This window comes from Hemitrygon akajei, chromosome 24 (assembly GCF_048418815.1).
Source record: "Hemitrygon akajei chromosome 24, sHemAka1.3, whole genome shotgun sequence".
Taxonomy (NCBI): Eukaryota; Metazoa; Chordata; class Chondrichthyes; order Myliobatiformes; family Dasyatidae; genus Hemitrygon; species Hemitrygon akajei.
In genome coordinates, this window is record NC_133147.1 from 20166937 (window position 1) to 20193056 (window position 26120).

A 26120-nucleotide genomic window follows, 5' to 3' on the forward strand; every position below is an offset into this window, starting at 1 on the left:
TACAGATTGTCTCTGTGCCTCCCTGATCATTATTACAAGGGGTGATTCTTGTAACAGGTGAACGGAGATGATTCGGCCGATCATAATCCATTAATACTCAAAGTCTACAAATCCTCCCAACCTACTGCAACACCTGAAGTCAGTATAAAATCCTTCCCATTTTTCTGAAATGTAAGGACCAATGAGGGGACTGATAATCGTAATGGCAATGGTCACAATAAATTAGTCCTAATAAGCAACAATGAGTTACCAGAGAAATTGCCAACAAAAATAATTTTTTATTTCCTCCCAGCTCTATATTGATCTAACTCATTGATGTTTTATAATTGACGTTTTATAATTTCATAGCATTTTTTTACGATTTGTAGGCGATTGATCCATAGAAAGTATTTCTGGGAAAAATCCATCCTAGATTTCTTTGGACCCTGTTCTTGTCTAGCAACACTGTCTCTCTAGGATAGAATAGGATCAGAATTCCCTTTAAGGTGTACATGTACGCGTGCATACATCTTTTGCTTCTAGCTCATAGAGGTATCTAAACTGCACACAAAAGGTTGTCGCCCTCTACCTCGTTGGCATGTTAAGTATAATTCACAATCGTTCACAATCACATTTCCTTTTCCGGTTTCTGGTGCGGATGGTGTTGACAGCGTGGAGATTGTGATGATTTGTCTGCAGATTTTAGAACTGGCTTATTTATACGGTTTTCATTGAAGAAATCATTCAGTGCCCACATGTTGCTGTCACTGGGCAAAAAATTGCACGGCACAAGATTTTTGTGCACACTGGTCATTACAAATTAGAAGGAACATTGAATGGGATCCAGTGTTGCTAGCAGTGACTCTATGGTGTAATGGTGCCTGAACACTTCCATCCTTTTATATCATCCACTTTCTAGTTACCCTCCAAGAGGACCACTACACTGTTGGAGGCTTGCATGCCCCAATGACCCGGCGAGCTATGTTGGCTAGAGTCAGGGCCTTGTGCTTTGGCTCTTGGTAGGGTCACCTATGCCAAACAGGTCAAAGGGTAGAGGCTGCACTGGGGTGGACCACTGCTTTTCCAGGTTTGGGGGTTCAGCTCAGGGCTAACCACCCTGACTGGTAAAACAAAATTGTTATGGAAACAGCAATGAAGAATTCTTCTACATCTGAGCACGACAGTATTCCTGAGTCTCCACCTGGGATTGCGTGACTGACAGTAGTGAGAACCGAGCTACTGACACGATGAAGGAAGCCCTGACCATCGCCAGAGATGGACGGGCTTCATTGCTGCCTGAAACGCCTGCTGCGTAGTGGGCAACAGAGAGACTTTCTGCTTACGGTCTCCACCTGTCCGATCATTGTGTTTCAGCAAGACAAAGTCCTCCTGAAGCTCCTTGACCAAACTTTATTATTAATAATGCCCCCATCACACTGTTCACTGAAAGAAAGATTAGCTTTTTAGGTACAATGAAATATCAAAACATCACGGAAATGCTAACACAGTTCAAAAGATGTGCTGGGGGCAGCCCACAAGAGTCAACATGCTTTGAGTACATAATATTCCCACAATTTACTAAACCTAATCTGTGAGGATTTGGAATGTGGGAGGAAACTGGAGCACCTGGAGGAAACCCACCTGGCCACGGGGAGAAGGTACAAACTCCTCACAGACAGCCGCTGGAACTGATCCCCCAATCAGTCAGCCGCGAGAATTGAACTCCAATCTTCCAATGGCTGTCGCTGTAAAGCATTGCGCCAACCACTACACTACCATAACGCCCCCCCCCCCCCCAGCCCAACCCACAAGTCTCTGGAGTCACAGAGTGGCCAGTGGGTCCAACCGCTACACACTTCCCACTCAATGGTGGCATCTTGACCAATATCTATCCCTCACGAAAAATAATCAATTGTCAGGTCATTTGCAGATTGTTGCTCGCAATAACTTGCTGTACACAAACCAGCTGCCACTTGTACCACACCACAACAGGGACTCGTACCGGCGGGAGATAGAGGAACAGAAATGGAAGTGAAAGATACCATACTGCTTCTCTTTCTGTGGACTGATAAACCCTCAGGTCTTTAGAAATGCATTTGTAGCCCTTTCCAGCTTCATGCAGCTCTACAATTCTAAGATCCTTGGAAAGTTATGTTGATCGAGACATGGTGCACATAAACAGATCTTTCCTGAGAAGAGCAGGCTCTGTCAGTAACCTAACTTTGTGAGTCCTTTTCATAGGGCAGGGTGCCTCTACAGCCCACACCTCCAATCTCATCTCATTGATTGAGCCACCTGACCCCAAATGTGCCAGAGGTTCACATACTTTTTCCAACAAACACATGTAATATTGGATCTTTTTTCTCAATAAGTAACCTAACAAGTATGATGTTTTCTGTTCTATTTATTTAATTCCATTCCCTTTTGTTTTAGGACTTACATGAAGACCTAATCACATTTTTAGATCATATTTATGATCATATTTATATCATATATTCTCACTTAGAAATTGAGAAAATTCTACAGGATTCACAAACATTCTAACAGCACTTTAGGTCTTTCAGCAGCATAATTACTCAGGCACAACTGGGACTGCACCAGTCAAAGCTTTGAGATATCTTGTCTATTGTAGCAATGTACCTCTAATTTCACATTCCCTGATATCCTTCCTTCCAAAACCTTTTAATGCTTAATTATATCGGCCATAAATGACTCTTGATTATGTTGCTCCCTGTTTAATACATTTCCTCATCCTGCAGTGATGCCCGGTAACCTTTCAATCCTCTCATTTTTGCCGGTGCGAATTTCAATAGCTATTTGACATTTTAACTCCAAATGCAATCAGGCCTGTGGGCCTTAATTAAATAGCAAAGCCTCCTGGCTTGATTTTACTACGTAAACATGCTGTTTCAAGGTAATAGGTCTTCAAAGGAAAAATTAGGGACCATAAAAAACAGTGGGCTATGGATGGGACGGATAATGAGGCAAATTATAGCTCTGTCAAGGGGGAGAAATGCTTCATCTTGCATGTCAGAAACAGAATCAGGTTTAATATCACCAGCATATGTCATGAAATTTGTTAACTTTGCTGCAGCAGTACAATGCCATACATTATAATAGAAAAATACTGAATTACAGTAAGTATATGTAGTTAAGTTAAATAAGTAGTGCAAGATAGAAGTAAAAAAGTAGAGAGGTAGTGTTCATGGGTTCGATGTCCATTCAGAAATCGGATGGCAGAGGGGAAGAAGCTGTTCCTGAATCGTTGAGTGTGTGCCTTCAGGCTCCTATCAGATTTCCCCTTCTCCAGCCCTTTATCTCTTTCACTGATCAACTTCCCAGCTCGTTACTTCACCTCTCCCAGTTTCCTGGTTTCACCTGTCACCCTGTGATTCTTTCTCTCCTCCCTCCACCTTTTACACTGACTTCTCCTCTTTCTTTCCAGTCCTGATGAAGGGTCTCGGCCTGGAGTGTCGACTGTACTCCTTTCCATAGATGCTGCCTGGCCTACTGAGTTCCTCCAGCAATTTGCCTGTGTTGCCGTAAAAAGTGTATCTTGGTGTTGAGGTACCTGAGTGAGGGTTAGTGTAGCAGACCAAAATCTTGGTTGAGGACACAAGATTCAAGGAGTTAGAGGTCAGGGGTGGGAGCCAGTGATTGGAGCCCACTCTGCTGTTGAAGGCCAGTGTTCTTCAAGGCCAGATGTTGGATTGGCATGCTGAGGACAAAGACTGTTGGTGAGATTCCCAAGGTCAATGGCCAAGGATGGTGGGCTCCGTGGACGAGCGCTGGTGACCACCCAGGTTAGCAAGACCATCCAGGTCGACGGGTCCTGGGATCAGAGACCCAAAAAGGCTGGTGAACCCCTAGATGGGCAAGCCCCAGGATTGGAGGTCTGTTAGTCTCTGGAGTCTGAGGCCCAGGGTTCAAAACACCAGGATCGATGAGTCCTGGGTCGAGACTGGAGGCTAACGACCATAGTGGGTGAGCTCAGAGGTTGAGGCCAGATGGTCGACGCCCCCGGGCTGCGTGTTCAGAAGACAGAGGCCCAAGGTCAGGGATTAGAGGTTGGAGGTCTGGAGGCAGCCTGTCTCGGTTTGGAGGTTTGTCTGTCTGTGTGTGCATGAGTGAGTGTGTAGGTAGCTGGGAGGGAGGAAAGGGACTTGCTTAGCCGTCACTGTTGTTGTTTTTCCTCTTGTTGCCGTGTTGTGCTGCTGAACATCATGGGCATGCTACGTTGGCTCTGGAATGTGTGGTAACTCTTGCACATCCTTAGGTTGCCCGCAACAAGCAGGATTTCCCGGTTTCCAACTACTTTAACTCTAATTCCCATTCCCATCCCAACATGTCGGTCCATGGCCTCCTCTGCTGCCAAGATGAGGCCACTCTCGGGTCGGAGAGGCAACACCTCATATTACAACTGGGTAGCCTGCAACCTGATGGCAAGAACATCGATTTGTCCGACTTCCAGTAATTTCTCCTCCCTCGACCTTCTCTCTTCTTGCAGTCCCCACTCTCGCTCCCCTCTCACCTCGTCTCTTCTCCTCACCTGCCTGTCACCTCCCCCTGGTGTCCCTCCTTCTTCCTTTTCTCCCATGGTCCACTCTCCTCTCCTATCTGATTCCTCCTTCCTTGACCTTTTCCACCTGTCACCTTCCAGCTTATCATTTCACTTCTGCCGCCCCACCCGCCTTCCTTCTCCCTCCTGATTTCACCTTTTGCTTATATTTCTTCCCCTCTCCCACCTTCTTATTGTGGGTTCACCCCCCTTCCTTCCCGTCCCGATGAAGGGTCTCAGATGAAACATCGGCTCTTTATTCCTTTCCATAGACGCTGCCTGACCTGGTGAGTTCTTCCAATGTTTTGTGTGTGTGTTACATCCTTAGGTTGTGAATGCAAACGAGACACTTAATTGTATGTTTCAATGTATGAGTGTTGGTTCGTTATGTGCCGTGCTGTATGACATCATCATTATGTGCCGTGTCACATGACATCATCATTATGTGCCGTGTTGCATGACATGGGCAGATGACCATGATTGATCTTGGCAAATTTTTCTACCAAAGTGGTTTACCATTGCTTTCTTCTGGGTAGTGTCTTCGCAAGATGGGTGACCACCCCCCCCCCCCCCCCCCCCCAGCCACTATCAATACTCTTCAGAGATTGTCTGTCTGGGGTCAGTGGTCGCATAACCAGGACTTGTGATGTGCACTGGCTGCTCGTGTGCTAATCCACCGCCTGCTCCTATGGCTTCACGTGACCCTGATCTTGGGGGTGGGGGGGGGGTGCAAACACATGGTGTACATGTGATGAATTAATCTGAGTATTTTAGGATCAGGAAAACAAAAGGTGTTTGGAAAATACTTTGTTGCATCTTATCCAGCTACAAAATTACCTGTAGCAGTGGCACTTCACAATGGCCAACGGTGACCATGTTTCCAGTGTAAGGAACCCTTGATATCCATTCACATTACCTTCAATGAGTCTTGTACCAGCAAAACCGCAGAAGTCACAATTGACAAGATACTCAACTGGCTCAGCCACATAAATACTGCAGGATTTGACCAAGGACTAGGCTTCCTACAGAGAGTGAGAACCCAAACCCAAGTTAGATATCTGTTGAAATACTCTCCAACTGCAATGAAGAGAGTAGGTTTGGGGTTGAACACTCCAACAACAGACGAGCAGAATAAGTATCTGTCCCATCATCGTAAACGTCCACTCTCTGAGGTATTTCAATATAAATAACTCCTGTACTCAGTTGCTCAGTTGGGTGGCAGGGTGGGAGCTGAGTCTGTATCAAAGGAGGCGTAAAGTGCTCCTTTTCCCCCACTAGCCTGCAGCTCACCCTTGGGCAAGGTGTATCACATACTTAGCCCCCATGATCAGGGTCACACAAAGTCATGGGATGGCACTGCCCAGAAGAAGGCAATGGCAAACCACTTCTGCAAAAAAAAATTTTCCAAGAACAATCACGTCGTTTCTTGACTAACTGCATCATATGACATGGGCACCATGATCGCCCACGTCATACCATGCCCTTGGTCTAGAAACAACTTCAGGAGCTCAGAGGAAAGATTAAAAGTATTCCTGAAACAAACACAGACAAGTGGGGTACCAGAAAATGGGAGATATCATAGAGGATAAGGTGAGATGAGGAAGGGCACATTCATTTTGAAGACAATCAAGTCATGTTGTAGGTAAAGGAACAACAGAAAAGGAAGGCAAGGGAAGAAGACCAAGACTCGGGTTTTATAGTCATTAAGGCACATATCTGTAAACCTCTACTTGGTCCATGGAGGAGATCGGCAGGCATGTAAAATGGAGGTGGATACTGGACCCACTTGCGTCAGTCATCCGTTTTCTATTGGAGTGGGTGGCCAGCGCTATCACCAGCCCAGACAGGAGGTACGTCCATGGGCACACGCCTACACAAAACTGGTGGGGTTACAGTGTTCAACCCGAAACTTAGCCAGAACTCGTAATGCACACGTTATGCAGAGCAAAGTCAAACAGGTAGCACTGCAGCAGAAACTCTTCATGAACAGGAAACACATCTCGTTCACTCATAGTTTCCGGGTGAGTAGCTCTGCCATTCTGATCTGGCTGACAGGTGACTCCAAAGCTACCTGTCCTCTGAGACGGCCCAGCAAACCCTAATGGCCAGTGAAACAGTACGACAGTGGCTGAAGACAATGATACTTCATCACAGGGAAAAACTACTGGAAAGCTTTGATGGTCCAGGACGGTCCCTGACAAGTTAAGGCTGATTCAGAATTGTGGTGAGGGTACAAACTGCATTAGGGTAACAGATACATGGAAGTAAGGGTTACCATCTTGTTCAGTTCTCCAAGACACAGCTTACTATTGTAAACGTATCTTCAAGCTGGAGATCTACTTCCACAGTGACGGCCACCGTTGCCACCAATATTAATCCTGGGCTGCTGCTTGTCCTTTGTTCAATAATCAGCCCAGGGTGACCCATAATGTCTTGTAGATCAACACCAACAAAAGGGGTTGCCCCTCCCCTGCACTCTGGCTACTATAAGACCATATAACCAAAAGACATAGGAGCAGAATTAGGCCATTTGGCCCGTTGAGTCTGCTCCACCATTCAATCATGACTGATCCATTCTTCCCCACCTCAGCCCCACTCCCTGTATCATTTGATGCCGTGTCCAATCAGGAACCTATCAAGTTCTCTCTTAAATACACCCAATGACCTGGCCTCCAGTTGCCTGTGGAAACAAATTCCACAAACTCACCACCCTCCGACTGAAGAAATTTCTCCACGTCTGTTTTAAATGACGCCCCTCTATCTTGAGGCTGTGCCCCCTTGTCCTAGACACCCCCCCCCCCACCATAGGAAACATCCTTTCCACATAGACTCTGTCTAGGCCTTTCAACATTCGAAAGGTTTCAATGAGATCCTCCCTCATCCTTCTGTATTCCAGCAAGTACAGACCCAGAGCTATCAAACGTTCCTCGTATGATAACCCTTTCATCCCCAGAATCATCCTTATGAACCTCTGTTGACGCATGAGCTGATGTGTGCACTTCGATATTCGATATTGAAGTTTATGCTGAGTTTTCCCCACCTTTAACCAGTTCTCTGCCAAACTCCTTCTGCCGTACAATCTTTAGGGAGATGTCCATCTTCAGCAGGCCCAGCACTTACTATCCACCTGTAACGCACTGCAAGGATTCACTGCTAATGTAATGGCCCCTCTGTAATGTTCACTGCTGAGGTAGCAGCAATGTTTGAGTTTTGGCTGGAGATAACAGGACTGTGGTATGCATGTTGGCCAACTGGAGGTTGTTGCTCTGTCTTGTGAATCTGGAAGGATGTTTTTTTGTGGTCTTTTGTCGAGGAGAGATGAAGAGGGAAGACTTGTGTGGACAGAGCTGGTAGACCACTGGACGGAGTGGACTGGGATCTGAGGGTCCGAGGATTGGCGACGCTCGGAGGAGACTGATGGTGGAAGACTGACGACTGAGTGAGCTCCAACGTGAACTTTTGACTTTTCCTTGAATTGGTCCCTTTATTTTATTTTCATTACTAACCCTATATTCATATTAAGGTTCATAAAGTTCAATCATTTAATTACACATGGTGTACTGTCTGATATTTTGCGTTGTGGGTTTGTAACTGGGCGGTAATTACACAACATCCACACAAACGCTATTTCCCAGTTTGGCAGGGCCAAAGGCTGTTTCCCCTAGACGAACACGAGCTGGGAGAGCCCAAGGGAGACACATCTTATTATCTACCTTCATCCTGATCGTCAGCAGCCTGAGAGTTGCAGATGCTCCCACGTGGGGGATTTCAGAGTGTTGACCCAAACAGGAATATTCTGCTGAACGTGCACACGTTTAGTTCCTTCTTTGATCCTCTCCTCCAAGAGGACCATAAGCCTGCCGTAGGGTTTGGAGGCTTGTGTGCCTCAATGATCCGAAGAGCTCTGCTGCTTAGAGTCAGAGCTTGGGCTCTTGGTACGGTCACCCATGCCAAACAGGTCAGAAACCCTTGCTTTCTCTGGAAACGGCTCCCTCGCCCTCGCTGGCAGCCCTCCAACTCTGTGCCAATTCTGGGGCCAATACACACTCCGGTCCTGCCAAATCCCTGAGATTGGGGATGTCTCTCCCAACCAAACCCCGGTTAGTGTGAATGCTGTGTAATTTGGTACCCTGTTGCAACTCGTTGCCAGGAAATAACTGACAGCACACTGCATACGAGTAACAGAATTATATTTATGATTATTAACTTAACTAAAGGGTTAGTAAAGAAAAGAAAGGGGGAAAAAAATGAAAGGGGCCCATTATAAACAGTCAAGTGTACACGGGTTGGAGCTCAACCCTTCCAAAAGTCCTATTCACCAATCCTCAATAGACTTCTGCACCTTGCTCCATCGAATCGTGGTCCCCACTGGGTCAAATCCTATCACCAGTTCTCTCCAGGATCTTCTTGCTACATCTCCCACCAAACGAAGACTCCGGTTCATACCGATGTCAGGACCACCAAAAAAAAAACCCCGCTCCCCTGATTGGACGGCTCGCATTCCAAAGCACCCGTTATCTCTAACCATGACCCAAACACTGCTTCCATAGAAAGACCATTACGTTAGCAGTGAAACCTTGCCCAGGGTGTTGCAGGTCTAAAGGCAGAGGCCCACCGGTCCTCCAGGTTCGGGAGTTCAGCTCAGGGCTAACGACCCTGACTGGTAAAACAAAATGGTCGTGGAAACACCAATGAAGAGTCCTTCTTTATCTGTGTGGACGGTACGAACAGACAGAGATGGGGGACCTTCACTGCTGCCCTAAACGCAGCAGCTTAACAGGCAGTAGGCACGTTTTTGATCCACTTCATTGTAAAATTCAAATCTCAGTCTTTCGCATGCTCAAGACTTGATTTCTCAGGCTAACTCCACTCTACCCCTCCACCCTCGCCAATTTCTCGGTAATCGAAAATCTTTCAGCTCAGTCCTCTCTTCCTCAGAGTCCTAGACCTTGCCGCTGCACTCAAAGCTCATTTCTCTTCTCTCCCTTCTCCACAGCAGTAATAGAGCCACATAAAAATCAAGAGATAAAAGCTGTCAGACTTTAATTCGGCAACGTGTTATCTTTATCCTTGAAAAGCTGAGAAAGATGGAGTCCGGTGCGTGCATTTCCGATTGCAATGCTGTGATTAACTACACTGCGAGAGTCATCTTTTCGGAACATAGCCGAGATAATTACCTGTGACAATTGGCCAACTTCTAGATAAAAGCAGATGATGAATGAATTCCAAGCCACCCACAGCACCAGCCATCCCGCATACTGTGTAAAACAAAAGAGAACAAAAAGCACTTTAGATATTGAAAACACCATTTAAATCTGATTAACTTTCGGCAGTCTTCTGTCCATACATCCAATGTCAGCCATCCTCAGCTATAGCACTCTTGTTTTTGAATTAACATCAAGGACCAGCCCTATTTGCCAAATACAGTTACAATTATTAGGGATTTGCTGTGGTGTGTTGGCGAGACATGCAAAAAAAAATTCAACCATTATAATTTATTTATTTTTACTTATATTTATCACCATGGAGTTTTCAGGGGTAACAAATTTCACGACACATGCTGGTGATAATAAGCTTGGTTGTGATTCTGAGAACTGGTTTCTTTTGTTTCTGTCTTTGATGTTCGTATTCCTCCGCTGATAATAGCACGTAGGATACATGTCTGATAATTGAATTAGAATCAGTTTTATTATCACCAACATGTGGTGTGAAATTTGTTGTTTTGTGGCAGTGGTATGGTCTTTCCAGCCCTTCGAGCTGCAGTGCCCAGTGTTCCTAAACTTAATCCGAGCCTAATCACGGGACAATTTGCAATGACCAATTAACCTACCCAACTGGTACGTCTTTGGACTGTGGGAGGAAACCGGAGCATCTGGAGGAAACCCACGCGGTCACGTGCAAACTCCTTAGAGGCAGCGGCGGGAATTGAACCCGGGTCGCCCGTACTGTAAACCGTTGTGCTAACCACTACACTGCTGTACTGCCCCAGTGAATGTTAGAAGTACAGGTATGGAATAAAATACCAGCAAGTAATTATAATATTAACAACATTATTAAAAGTAATTAAAAGTGCAGAGTTAGGAATAATAAACAGAGGGGGGTGGGGAGGGCAAACTAAAATGGTTGATCAGATCAACTGCCAGGGGAAAGAACTTTTAAGATGGTGTGGTTTGTTTTTTGTTTTAATAGCCCTAGGGGGCTTTCCAGAAGGGAGTTTTTGGAAAAGGCAATGTGCTGGCTGCACAGCGTCCACGATGATTTTTTTCCTGCCCACTTCTCTGCCTTGAAAACTTACAAGCCCCGCAGTGACAGTAGACTGCAGCCAAAGACCTTCTCCGCTGCCCGGCCAGTTTTTGCATCTTTTGAGGGGATGCTGCACTAAGTCAGACAGTCACGGTGGGTGTGGGGGGGGGGGGGGGTGGCTCTCTGTGATGACGGTGTAGAACTGCACCGGTACGTTCTGGGGAAGGGAGAAGTTTGCGGGCCCACCAAGGTCACAAACAGTTTATCGGGATTGGTGTTGGTTTATTATTGTCATGCGTACCAAGATACAAGCGAGAAGCTTGTCTTGCACACGGTTTATACAGAGCAAATCACTACACAGTGCACTGAGCTAGAATAAAGTAAAACAATAACAATGCAGCTCTAAATATAAAAGTTCAGTGCAGGTAAACAATAAAGTGCATGATCTTAAGAGACTACTAGACAGGTATATGGAGGAACTTAAGGTGAGGGGTTATATGGGAAGCAGGGTTTAAGGGTCGGCACAACATTGTGGGCCAAAGGACCTGTATTGTGCTGTATTGTTCTATGTTTAACGAGGTAGACTGTGAGGCCAAGAGCCGATCTTATCGTACTGGAGATCCATTCACGAGTGGGATAGAAGCTGTTCTTGGACCTGCTGGTATCTTGTTGAATCTTTTGCCCGATGGGAGAGGGGAGGAGAGAGAATGTCTGGGGTAGTTGGGGTCTTTGATAATGCTGGCCGCTTTACCGAGCCTACAAGTCGGAGATGTGGCAGCAACCTGAATTCCCACACATCGGAAGACGCCTGCAGCCCTGCGGCCGGCCAGCAAATCCAACCACAAACAAGAGAAAATCTGCAGATGCTGGAAATCCAAGCAATGCACACAAAGTGCAGGGAGAGCTGAGCAGGCCAGGCAGCGTCTGCAGGAAAGAGCACAGTTGACGCTTCGGGCCTAAACCCTTCGGCTGGGCTCAAGTCCGACCTGCTGGTGTCCCAAGCCCTCACTTGCACGAATAAGATGTACGTAGATCAGATCATTGTAGTCAGGTCCGGCCCCACATGTACACTGGGCCAGGCATAAGGCAAAGGTCTGCTGCACTCCACAAGTGCTGCCTTTCTCATGAACAATGAAGAGCTACTTCAAAGAAGAGTAAGGTGTCTCCTGATATGTGGGGGGAGACTTAAATTTACAATTACGACCAAAGTTAGACTCTTCCAATCGAAAAACCTATGAAACAAAACCCTTACATAAGAAAGTTAATACACTTTTTGAGGATGTTGGTTTAATTGATATATGGAGGGACGTTTTCCCCAACAGAAGGGATTACACGTATTAATCTGCCCCCTATTCCATATATTTTCTTCGGCAGTTTAACGGGGGCACGACTGCGCAAGCACGTGTAAGTCGGACCGTGAGGCAGCGGGAGTATTTAAAGAGAACAGTAGACGGAGCGGGCAACATTGTAGCGGGCGACGAGTAGAGGGAGACAGAGTAGGAAGGCTTTGTCTCCAGAGGCTTCGGCGAGCAGAGGCTGAGGACGAGCTTCATTCCAAGTGAGGTAAGGCCGGGTAAGTTCCTTTCAAAGGAGAAAGTTTCAAAAGTTGAGGCAAGTATTGGGTAGGTCATGGCAGCTGAGATCGGCCCCGTGGTTTGTTCATCCTGCAGCATGTGGGAAATCAGAGATACTTCCAGTGTCCCTGACGACTACGTATGCAGGAAGTGTGTCCAGCTGCAGCTTCTGGCAGACCGCATTGAGCGTCTGGAGCTGCGATTGGATTCATACTGGAGCATCCGCAATGCTGAGAAAGTCGTGAATAGCACGTTCAGTGAGTTGGCCACACCGCAGGTAAAGGCTACACAGGCAGAAAGGGAAGGGGTGGCCACTAGACAGCGTAGCAGTAGGCAGGTAGTGCAGGAGTCCCCTGAGGTCATCTCCCTCCTAAACAGATATACTGTTTTGGATACTGTTGGGGGAGATGTCTCATCAGGGGAAGGCAGCCGCAGCCGAGTTCATGGCACCATGGGTGGCTCTGCGGCACAGGAGGGAAGGAAAAGGCATGGGAGAGCTATAGTGATAGGGGATTCGATTGTAAAGGGAATAGATAGGCGTTTCTGCGGCCGCAAACGAGACTCCAGGATGGTATGTTGCCTCCCTGGTGCAAGGGTCAAGGATGTCTCTGAGCGGCTGCAGGACATTCTGGAATGGGAGGGTGAACAGCCAGTGGTCGTGGTGCACATAGGTACCAACGATATAGGTAAAAAACGGGATGAGGTCCTACAAGGTGAATTTAGGGAGTTAGGAGATAAAGTAAAAAGTAGGACCACAAAGGTATAATCTCTGGATTACTACCAGTGCCACGTGCTAGTCAGAGTAGAAATAGGAGGATATTTCAGATGAATACGTGGCTTGAAAAATGGTGCAAGGGGGAGGGATTCAAATTTCTGGGGCATTGGAACCAGTTCTGGGGAAGGTGGGACCGGTATAAACAGGACGGTCTGCACCTGGGCTGGACTGGAACCAATGTCCTAGAGGGAGCATTTGCTACTGCTGTTCAGGGGGATTTAAACTAATGTGGCAGGGGGATGGGAACAAGTGCAGAGAGACAGAGGGGTGTAAAATGAGGGTAGAAGCAAAAAAGTAGTAAGGTGAAAAGTAAAAGTGGCAGGCAGGCAAATCCAGGGCAAAAAGCAAAATGGGCCACTTTTCAACATAATTGTATAAGGGCTAAGAGTGTTGTAAAAACAAGCCTGAAGGCTTTGTGTGTCAATGCGGGGAGCATTCGTAACAAGGTGGATGAATTGAATGTGCAGATAGTTATTAATGAATATGATATAGTTGGGATCACAGAGACATGGCTCCAGGGTGACCAAGGATAGGAGCTCAACATCCAGGGATATTCAATATTCAGGAGGGATAGACAGGAGAGAAAAGGAGGTGGGGTAGCATTGCTGGTTAGAGAAGAGATTAGCGCAATAGAAAGGAAGGACATTAGCCTGGAGGATGTGGAATTGATATGGGTAGAGCTGTATAATACTAAGGGGCAGAAAATGCTGGTGGGAGTTGTGTACAGGCCACCTAACAGTAGTAGTGAGATTGGGGATGGCATTAAACAGGAAATTAGAAATGCGTGCAATAAAGGAACAGTAGTTATAATGGGTGACTTCAATCTACATATAGATTGAGTGAACCAAATTGGTAAGGGTGCTGAGGAAGAGGATTTCTTGGAATGTATGTAGGATGGTTTTCTGAACCAACATGTCGAGGAACCAACTAGAGAGCAGGCCATTCTAGATTGGGTATTGAGCAATGAGGAAGGGTTAGTTAGCAATCTTGTCGTGCGAGGCCCCTTGGGTAAGAGTGACCATAATATGGTGGAATTCTTCATTAAGATTGACAGTGACATAGTTAATTCAGAAACAAAAGTTCTGAGCTTAAAGAAGGGTAACTTTGAAGGTATGAGACGTAAATTAGCTAAGATAGACTGGGAAATGATACTTAAAGGGTTGACGGTGGATATGCAATGGCACGCATTTAAAGATCACATGGATGAACTACAACAATTGTTCGTCCCAGTTTGGCAAAAGAATAAACCAGGGAAGGTAGTGCGCCCGTGGCTGACAAGGGAAATTAGGGATAGTATCAAGTCCAAAGAAGAAACATACAAATTAGCCAGATAAAGTGGCACACCTGAGGACTGGAAGAAATTCAGTTTCCAGTAGAGGAGGACAAAGGGCTTAATTAGGAAAGGGAAAAAAGATTATGAGAGAAAGCTGGCAGGGAACATAAAAACTGACTGTAAAAGCTTTTATAGATATGTGAAAAGAAAAAGATTGGTCAAGACAAATGTAGGTCCCTTACAGTCAGAAACAGGTGAATTGATCATAGGGAACAAGGACATGGCAGACCAATTGAATAACTACTTTGGTTCTGTCTTCACTAAGGAGGACATAAATAATCTTCCGGAAATAGTAGAGGACCGAGGGTCTAGTGAGATGGAGGAACTGAGGGAAATACATGTTAGTAGGGAAGTAGTGTTAGGTAAATTGAATGGATTAAAGGCAGATAAATCCCCAGGGCCAGATGGTCTGCATCCCAGAGTGCTTAAGGAAGTAGCCCAAGAAATAGTGGATGCATTAGTGATAATTTTTCAAAACTCCTTAGATTCTGGATTAGTTCCTGAGGATTGGAGGGTGGCTGATGTAACCTCACTTTTTAAAAAAGGAGGGAGAGAAAAACCGGGGAATTATAGACCGGTTAGTCTGACATTGGTGGTGGAAAATGCTAGAGTCAGTTATCAAAGATGTGATAACAGCACATTTGGAAAGAGGTGAAATCATTGGACAAAGTCAGCATGGATTTGTGAAAAGAAAATCATGTCTGACGAATCTTATAGAATTTTTTGAAGATGTAACTAGTAGAGTGGATAGGGGAGAGCCAGTGGATGTGGTATATTTAGATCTTCAAAAGGCTTTCGACAAGGACCCACACAGGAGATTAGTGTGCAAGCTTAAAGGACACGGTATTGGGGGTATGGTATTGATGTGGATAGAGAATTGGTTGGCAGATAGGAAGCAAAGAGTGGGAGTAAACGGGTCCTTTTCAGAATGGCAGGTGGTGACTAGTGGGGTACCGCAAGGCTCAGTGCTGGGACCCCAGTTGTTTACAATATATATTAATGATTTAGACGAGGGAATTAAATGCAGCATCTCCAAGTTTGCGGATGACACGAAGCTGGGCGGCGGTGTTAGCTGTGAGGAGGATGCTAAGAGGATGCAGGGTGACTTGGATAGGTTAGGTGAGTGGGCAAATTCATGGCAGATGCAATTTAATGTGGATAAATGTGAGGTTATCCATTTTGGTTGCAAGAACAGGAAAACAGATTATTATCTGAATGGTGGCCGATTAGGAAAAGGGGAGGTGCAACGAGATCTGGGTGTCATTGTACACCAGTCATTGAAGGTGGGCATGCAGGTACAGCAGGCGGTGAAAAAGGCAAAATGTATGTTGGCATTCATAGCAAAAGGATTTGAGTACAGGAGCAGGGAGGTTTTACTGCAGTTGTACAAGCCTTGGTGAGACCGCACCTCGAGTATTGTGTGCAGTTTTGGTCTTCTAATCTGAGGAAAGACATTCTTGCCATAGAGGGAGTACAACGAAGGTTCACCAGATTGATTCCTGGGATGGCAGGACTTTCATATGAAGAAAGACTGGATTGACTAGGCTTATACTCACTGGAATTTAGAAGATTGAGGGGGGATCTTATTGAAACGTATAAAATTCTAAAGGGATTGGACAGGCTAGATGCAGGAAGATTGTTTCCGATGTTGGGGAAGTCCAGAACGAGGGGTCACAGTTTAAGGATAAAGGGGAAGCCTTTTAGGACCGAAATGAGAAAAAACTTCTTCACACAGAGAGTGGTGAATCTGTGGAATTCTCTGCCACAGGAGACAGTTGAGGCTGGTTCATTGGCTATATTTAAGAGGAAGTTAGATATGGCCCTTGTGGCTAAAGGGATCGGGGGTATGGAGAGAAAGCAGGTACAAGGTTCTGAGTTGGATGATCAGCCATGATCATACTGAATGGCGGTGCAGGCTCAAAGGGCCGAATGGCCTACTCCTGCACCTATTTTCTATGTTTCTATATACAAGAATAGACTATTTCATAAAATTTGGAAACGACAAAGACAAAATAAACACCTGTGGAATTGGGACACCAGATGTAAGTGACCATGTACCTATATATTTATCTGTTGATTTTGACCTACAACCAAAGAATACTATTTGGAAACTAAATTCAAGTCTACTCAATGATCTGTACTTTAAGGAACAAATTAAAAAAGAAATTTGTCTCTACTTAGAAGTTAATGATAATGGAGAGGTTTCACCTCCCATTTTATGGAATACTCTGAAGGCTGTCTTAAGAGGGAAAATTATAGCAATATCTTCATATAAGAAAAAAATAAGGAATAAAACATTAGAGGAATTACAAAATAGGCTGAAGGAACTAGAGAAAAAACACAAATTGAATTTGTCACAGGATACATTAGGGGAAATTTTAAAAATTAGGAATTAAATTAATATTTGGCTACACAAGAAATCAGGAAAAATTTAATGTTTCTGAAACAGAGACATTATGAGAGTGGATCAAAGTCTATGAAAATAGTGGCGTGGAAACTGAAAAAAAAAAGATAGCAGAAAATACAATTCATAGAATTAGGAATCCAAAAACAAAAATGATAAAAAAATAAGCTAAGTGAAATTCAAGAAGCTTTTGAAGTATTTTACAAAACTCTATATTCCAAAGTTCCAGGGGGAAGCATAACCCAAATAGAACGACGACTGCTGACATAACTGAATTTGAATTAAAAGCTGCAATTAGTAGGCTTAAATTAAGCAAGTCACCAGGATCAGATGGGTATATGGCAGAGTGGTACAAATAATTTAAAAATGAGTGAATTCCTGTCTTACTCCCCACACTGAACTGGGTTCTAAAAAAGGCACGAATGCCCCCCAGTTGGAAGGAAGTGATAATCTCAGCTATACTGAAAGAAGGCAAGGATAAAATGGAATGCGGGTCATTTAGACCAATATCCATTCTTAATGTAGATTATAGATTATTTATCTCCATCATGGCCAAACGATTAGAAGAGTTTCTACCCATACTGATACATAACGATCAGACAGGTTTTATACAACAACGCCAAACACAAGACAATATTTGAAGGACACTTCACATTATGTATGGATCATATACAAAAAAATAAAATTGAAGCAATAGTGATAAGCGCGGATGCTGAAAAGGTGTTTCATTTGGTTAATTGGAATTTTCTTTACCGAGTTTTAAATAGATTTGGTTTCCATGACACAATTATTAAAACTATACAGGCACTATATGACAACCCTACTGCTAGGATTAAAATCAATGGATATTTATCAAATAGTCTTACCCTAGGAAGGGGCACGAGACAGGGTTGTGCACGGTCACCGCTACTCTTTGCATTATATCTGGAACCATTAGCTCAATACATCAGACAAAATGAAGATATCAGGGGAATTACTATTAAAGGGACAGAGCATAAATTAGCTTATTACATGGATAACTTTTTGATCTATCTAGGGCAACCAACATACTCTTTACCTAAATTGATGCAGTCCTTTGAACAATATGGTCAATTATCAGTATACAAGATCAACATAGATAAAACCCAATTACTTTCATATAACTATAGCCCACCAAGAGAAATTCAAAGTAGATATCCCTGGGCATGGCTAACAGAGTCTTTCAAATATTTGGGCATCATTATACCAAAAGATTTGGCAAAGTTATCAGAATGCAATTATCAGCCTATATATAAAAAAATTAAGGAAGATATAACAAGATGGAACTTAATTCCTTTTTTTTTAGTTTCAGTTCAAGGATTGAGTCTATTAAAATGAATATACTGCCCAGACTATTATATCTCTTTCAAACCCTACCAATAGGGATTAATCAAAATCAATTCAATGAATGGAATAAGATGTTATCAAGATATATTTGGCAAGATATAGTTCGTCTCAAAACTTCGTAATTAGCCAAGGAAAAGGGGGGATGGGGCCTACCTTCTCTTAGAGATTATTATTTTGCAGCACAGTTGAGAGCTGTGATGTGTTGGTGCAACCCATTACATGACGCTCAATGGAAAAACATTGAGGAGTGGGTACTTCCCATCCCCATACAGGCAATTTTGGCTGATAACAACCTATAAAGATACATAAATACTATTGATAACCCAGGGGGGAAATGGACTCTTAAAATATGGAAAACTATTATAAAAGAATATAAACTAGAGGGAGATATTGCAATTCTTAAATGGTGTGCGTATGACTCGGATATGACGCCGAATAAACTGGATGCTAGATTTAAGGACTGGACAGTTAAAGGAATAATAGTTCTTTGCAATATAATGAAAGAAGGAACACTGTTCAGTTTTGACATGCTTGAAGAGAAACACTTATTAGAAAAACAAGACTTTTATCGGTATTTACAGATGCGACAATATGTTAATAGGACAGTTAAAAAGGTAACCAAGGCAAGTACATGTTTGATAGAGCTATTTAGAAAAGCATATAATTCAGATAATGGTAGTAGAATCATTTCAAGCGTGTATAAGGGTTTGTCAAATTTTAAAACACGTTCGACTTCATACATGAAAACAAAATGGGAGAAGGAAGGAGGGATAATTATATCTGAGGAAGAATGGACAATAAAATGGAGGTATCAATGGAAGTGTACCAGTTCACAGAAATGGAGGGAGTTCGGATTAAAAAACTTGATAAGATATTTTATTACACCCTCTCAGAAATCCCATTATGATAGTAACCTCCCTGTTTGCTGGAGAAATTGTGGAAATCAAAATGCAAACCATTATCATATTTTCTGGGAATGCCCTGTTATCAAAGACTACAGTGCCCGACAAGACATCTTTAAATGTGAAATACCCTTAGAAAGTAAGACCATATGTTTTGGGTATATACCTCAAGAATGGTTGAAAAGAGATAAATATTTAATGAATATACTGTTGGTGGCTGGTAAAAAGACTCTTACTAGGAAATGGTTACCACAGGAGAGCTCAACCTTAAATGGATGGATGGACAGTACAATGGACATTTACAAAATGGAGAAGATAACAGCATCTGTTAATCATAAGTTCAAACAATTTGATTCATACTGGGGAAAAATAGTTTAACTACATAACACCTCATAGGCCTGATTTTATTCTCACAAATCAATCAATATGTTGTAAAAAAAAAGATCACTCCCTACTTGTACATAGTTTTCTCCTTTCGCTTGTTCTTTCCTTCTTCTCTTTTCTATAAGTGTATACCTCAGATAAATATTATGTGGAGATTTGTGGCATATATGACTATATGATATACATATACAATATCTGAAATACAGCTTATGGATGATGAACTTCAATAAAAAATAAATTACAAAAGAAGAAGAGCACGGTGAGCCTGGGCCAACATTGAGTACCATGCCAGCATCATTGAAACAAACCTGGCTGTAGCTTGCCGGGAGTTTGACACACCCTCGAATTCACTATTTTGTTCTTCCCATTCTAATCATGACCGCACCTGCATTCACCATCACGGCCGTCAAGAACTTTCAACAAACTGAGATTGTGGAAGTCTCCCTTTCTGTCGGTGACGTGCTCTCTCCGGTAAATTGCAATGAGGGGGATTAACTGCTGGTTCTAGCTTTACAAGCTCCAGAATTATTGAGAATGCCTTTTCCACAAGTTGACAGATATTAGCAATGTAAAATCCAGGCAGCCTACTGAGCATCCCATTTAGTACCAGAGATGATGGCAGCTGACGTCCTTATTCCACTGAGGTGTCACATCCAGTATTGTTCCCTTTACAATGCTGAAAACAGTTCACTGTAAACTGTGTACAGAACCTCGGCAGCTTTGTTCTGACTGCTGTCAAAACTCCCGGCAAACTGAACTGGCTTCCTTGACAGCTCAGGAGTTAAATACACCACCAGGCACATCAGTCATTTTGTAAGGTCCCACCCTTGATCACTGCCCAAAGCATCCACAGCAGAGAGGCCTAACCGGGCTTGCTTGGAGGTCAAAGTTCAAAGTAAATATATTTTCATACGTCACCGTATGCTACCCTGAGATTTGTTTTCTTGCAGGCATTCACAGTAGAACAAAAAAATTACAACAGTGGCAATGAAAAACTACACACAAAGACTGACGCGCAACCAATGTACAAAAGAGAACAAATGGTGCAAATATGAAAAAAATAATAACAATAAATAAATAGTAAATAAATAATAGTGAGAACATGAGTTGTAGAGTCCTTGAAAGTGAGTCCATAGGTTGTGGAATCAGTTCAGAGTTGAGATCCTCACTGGTTTAGGAGCCTGATGGTTGAAGAATAATAACTGTTCCTGAACCTGGTGTGGGACCTGAGACTCCTGTACTTCCTTGCTAATGGCCTTTGTGATGGGAGTAGAGAAAGCTAGCACCAATCCTGTATACGATTCATGTTCAAAGATCGGATTACTTGGAGCCTCTTGGAAAAATCTTGACATTTGACATCTAGCTTCAACGAGGATGCAGGATGGATGTGTGGGGTACTTGCCGAGTCTCCCTACCATCCACTGTGGACCTTTGAATTGAATTGAATTGACTTCATTTCTTACATCCTTCACATACATGAGGAGTAAAAATATCTGGAGGAAGAAGCTGTCCCAGAGCCCACTGGTCCTGACTTAAATGCTGCGGTACCGTTTCCCGGATGGTGGTGGCTGGAACAGTTTGTGGTTGGGGTGACTCGGGTCCCCAATGATCCTTCAGGCCCTTTTTACACACCTGTCTCTGTAAATGTCTTGAATAGTGAGAAGTTCAGATCTATAGATGCACTGGGCTGTCCGCACCACTCTCTGCAGAGTCCTGTGATTGAGGGAGGTACCGTAGATTCCGGACTACAGAGCGCACCTGATTAAAAGCCGCAGGCTCTAATTTTAGAAATAAAATCAATTTTTTAATTGTAAAGGCCGCACCGGATTTTAGGCCGCACCGCTACTTTTAAATATACATACGTATCGGTAACACAAATTACGTTGCATATACTTTTTTACTGAACAGCACGAACAACATTCCAATATCTCCTAGCGACTGGTAAAAATATATATACTGCAGCCTACCAGGAAAAGTTATTGATCGACTTTAACTTAAAAGCAGCGTTTTTGCTCGGGTCTAATCGGGTCTGACGCGCTTGCGCAATGTGATCGGGTCTAATCGGGTCTGACGCTTGCGCATTGCGATCGGGTCTAATCGGGTCTGACACGCTTGCGCAATGCGATCGGGTCTAATCGGGTCTGACGCGCTTGCGCAATGCGCTCGGGTCTAATCGGGTCTGACGCGCTTGCGCAATGCGATCGGGTCTAATCGGGTCTGACGCTTGCGCATTGCGATCGGGTCTAATCGGGTCTGACACGCTTGCGCAATGCGATCGGGTCTAATCGGGTCTGACGCGCTTGCGCAATGCGCTCGGGTCTAATCGGGTCTGACGCTTGCGCATTGCGATCGGGTCTAATCGGGTCTGACGCGCTCGGGTCTTGCTTTTCTTCGAGTATTTTCCATGTTGATGAGGGTGAGTACAAATGACTGATTTACAATAATTTAATTGTGAAAGTGCGCTTGATTTATCGTACAATTTCATTGGACCTCTGTGAACTACTCATCAATTTTATTGGTCTACTGTTACGAGGCAAAATGTTTACGAGGCGGCATGAAAAAAAACCATGTATTAGCCGCTCTGGATTATAGGCCGCAGAGTTCAAAGCTGTTCAAAATGTGGGAAAAAAGTAGCGGCTTATAATCCGGAATCTACGGTACATTGTTATTGTGTGTTATATGTGTGTTATGTGTACTACAGTGCTTTACATCCTGGTCCAGAGAAAAGTCTCGTTTGGCGATGTACATATATATAGTTAAATGACAATAAATTTGACTTGACTTCATTTCCGGTCCTGAAGAAAGGTCTCTGCCTGAAATGTTGACTTTTTATTCCTCTCCATAGATGCTGCCTGACCTGCTGAGCTCTTCCAGCACAAACAAGAGGATATCCAAGTAAGGCGCATGCACACACACACACACACACACGCACACGCACACGCACACGCACACACACACACACACACTCACACACACACACACACACACACACACACACACACACACAATCACTCTCTCTCTCTCTCTCTCTCTCTCTCTCTCTCTCTCTCTCTCTCTCTCTCTCTCTCTCGGCAGGTCAGGCAGGATCTGTGGAAAAGAGTAAACAGTCGACGTTTCGGGCCGAGACCCTTCATCAGTTCCCCCAGCAGTTTCTGTGCGTTTGTTTTGAAGTTAAAAGAACAGCTTTGCAAGCAAACAACGCTGGCCGGGTTGTTTGTCGCAGATGCTAGACAGGGCAGTAAACTATTTGATGAGTAGGTTGATTCAGTATAACCTTTGTATAGTGAGGTTAACTGTAGATAACTATATTGGATATAGGCCTTAAAGTCTCCTTCTGAGTTTAGGGACCAGCAGATAGCGTACCCAATACCATCACACTGTGAGGAGCACTCTATCATGTGATTTGTATCAGTGATAATTATATTCAGAGAGTCTGTATCATTAGAGTTTCTTTTATTGTATCTATCCATATAGAAGCAGGGTTGGAGAGAGGGCAAGCTTTAAGGAATGTGGGAACAAAAGCTTGCAAATAATTAGTGCCTTAGCTTTGATAAACCGATCTTTTACCACTACACAGTCTGAGTTTAACAGTATTTAACACTTGCTGGCAGCAATTAAGAGCATTTGCAGTTGAGTCAAGGAAAGATTTTAAAGTAATTGGTCAGAAGATACAGGGAAGATATGGGATAAAAAAAACTTCTTTACGCTGAGCACGGTGTTGGCGTGGAACTTACAGTCTGGAGGTTGAAAGCAGAGTTAATTGGGGGGGGGGGTCAAAAGGAGACTGGTTATGTAATTTTGTGAAATTAATTCACAGTTTTATGGGCAAAGAGTGGGAGAATCAAACTGCTGAGAGACAGAGAGGTCTGTCACAGACGTGGATTTCCTCACACTCCTGCAGATGTCTGCTGAAGACATTCTGAGGGGCTGCTTATCAGCCTGGTTTGCCAACAGCTCGTCTCTCGACTGGCAGACACCTCCCACTCCATCACAGGCTCGTCTCTTCTGTGCAGTCCACCTCCACACGGTATATTGCTTCAAGAAGGCTTATAGTATTGGCAAGGATACTTGACAAATTGGCCATTTCCCCTGTGGACAGCAAAGTGGTAAAGGAAGGGGTAGGAGGCTTAGAAAGGGTCGGAGGTAGAATATTTGATAAGGATTCTGGAACACATTCCTTGAGGAGTGGCAGAGATAGACTTGGAATTGAACATGATTGTTATTGTCACATGTACTGAAATGGATGCACACAGATCAAATTATTACACAGCACTTTGAGATAGAACAAGGTAAAAACAATAACAATGCAGAATAAAATCTAACAGCTACAAAGTGCAGTGCAGGTAAACAATTAGGCGCAAGAATATAACACGGTAGATCGTGAGGTCAAGAGTCCATCTGATCATACTAGAGAACCATTTAATAGATATATCCAGTGGACCTAAAATGTGATCGGATCTTCACACAAGTCCTAAAATTCCTCCAAGCTGATGTGCAGGACTGACTAACAGTTACCAGAAATGTTTGGTTGAAGTTATTGCTGTAAGGGGTTGGGGGCGGGGGGAGCGCGGAGGGTCACACCAATTACTGAAAGCAAAGGTTCGCGTAACTTTTCCAACAAATACGTGTAATATTGTTTCATTTTTCTCAATAAATAAAAATTGAACAAGTATAATTTTTTTGTGTTATTTATTTAACTGGGTTCTCTTTATCTAGTTATAAGACTCACGTGAAGATCTGATCACATTTTAGGTCGTATTTACGCAGAAATAGAGAAAATTCCATGAGGTTCACGACCTTTCTAGCACTATTGTATGGGTGGCGGGGTCTCAGCCAAAGGAGGTGTTAGGCTCCCTCCGCTAGCCTGCAGGTCACATTTGGGCAAGGTGTAGCACCTGCTTAGCCCCCTGATTATGGTTACACGAAGCCAGGGGAGCACCTGCTTAGCCCCCCCAATCAGGGTCACGCGAACAGTCCTGGTCATGGAAAGACCATGTTCGCCCATGTCACATGACGTGGCACACAATGATGTTCATGATTGTAAATATATAGTTTGATTAAGCATTCTTCATTGATTACAAAACGCACTGCGGCTTATATGTAAAAGTACGGAAATGACATACGTCATTACAACACCATGACAAATCCGTATGCCTCACTTAAAGTAAAAGCGAAACTAAAGATTCAAGATTCAGAAACTTTATTGTCATTCTAACTGTACATCAGCTCTGCAGGGCAGAATGAGACAGCGTTTCCCAGGAGCAGTGCAATCATAACATAACAAATGCAAAACTAAATAATAAACATAACAATAAATAGGAAAACACAACAGCCACATGTCAGTTAAAAACAAGTTAAAAGTGTCCAGTGCAAGTTAAAAGTGTCCAAAGCAGAGTCAGGTAGAGCAGCTATTTAGCAGTCTGACTGCCTGTGGGAGGAAGCTGTTTAGTAGCCTTGTGGTTTTAGTTTTGATGCTCCTGTAACATTTAGCTGATGGCAGAAGAACAAACAGTTCATGGAGAGGGTGTGAGGGGTCTTTAATGATGTACCATGTCTTCTGGAGGCATCGACTCTGAAAGAGGTCTTGAACAGAAGGTAGGGAGACCCCAATAACCTTCTCTGCTCCCCTAACCACCCTCTGCAAGGCTTTTTTGTCAGCAGCACTGCAGCTGGAGTACCAGGTTGTGAGGCAAAAGGTCAGCACACTCTCAACCACTCCTCTGTAGAATGTAGTTAAGGTGTTAGTGGGGAGTGATGCTTGTTTAAGCTTCCTCAAAAAGTGCAATCTCTGCTGGGCTCATTTCACAAACCCAGTGGTGTTCCTGGACCAGGTGAGATTGTCCGAGATCTGCACCCCAAGGAACTTGATGTTTTCCACTCTCTCCACTGTGGAGCCGCTGATGCTGAGGGGTGTGTGCTCAGGCTGAGACCGTCTGAAATCGACGATCATCTCCTTGGTTTTGGTGACATTAAGCATCAAGTTGTTTAACCTCCTCCCTGTACATTGTTTCATCATTTTTGCTGATGAGCCCCACCACTGTGGTATCATCAGCAAACTTAATGATCAGGTTCCCCTTGAATCTGGCTGCACAGTCATGTGTTACCAGTGTAAACAGCAATGGTATTCCCAGATCCATGTCTTTGCTTTCAATCAGTTCAATATTTTGGAGTTACAAAACATATCAGTGCTGACAAGAAAGTTTTAAACAAACCCGAGGTGACGACTTATCCGCTAAGTGCAGCAAGATGTTCAAGTTTTTTGAAAAAAAGCACAGCAGTATGTGACTCTTCAAAAAAGGAGACAGAGATGTTCGAGTTAAAGAAAAGTGGAAAATGGATAAATACAAGGGTTCATAATCAGTGAGTATCAGGTGACAACCACCACAAATTAAAAGAAGAGTTGATATGGCTGGCTAAATCAGAAAGATAGACATGCTTGATTGCATAATGATAACTGGTATATATATTGTGAGTTATTGTACAGTTATTGTCGTGCAATCATATAACATATGGAACAAACTGGGTAGTATATTGAAGCAAATGAAATAGCCAATGAGAAGCGAGTACCAATTTTGCCATGTGCATTAGATTTAAAGGCACGCA

The 26120-nt window shown here is 43.8% G+C and overlaps 1 protein-coding gene across 7 annotated transcripts in view; it reads right to left on the bottom strand.

Moving 5' to 3' along the window:
- Window positions 1–26120, bottom strand: part of nkain1 (sodium/potassium transporting ATPase interacting 1) — an 851669-nt gene that overhangs the window by 234859 nt on the left and 590690 nt on the right. For 6 of the 7 annotated variants that reach the window (XM_073028500.1, XM_073028497.1, XM_073028499.1 and 3 more), the window contains exon 3: window positions 9715–9795. The exons of the other annotated variant lie outside the window; for it this stretch is intronic. In XM_073028500.1, coding sequence (XP_072884601.1) covers window positions 9715–9795 — 81 coding nt within the window. The remainder of the gene's footprint in view (window positions 1–9714; window positions 9796–26120) is intronic. 7 annotated transcript variants of the gene reach the window in all.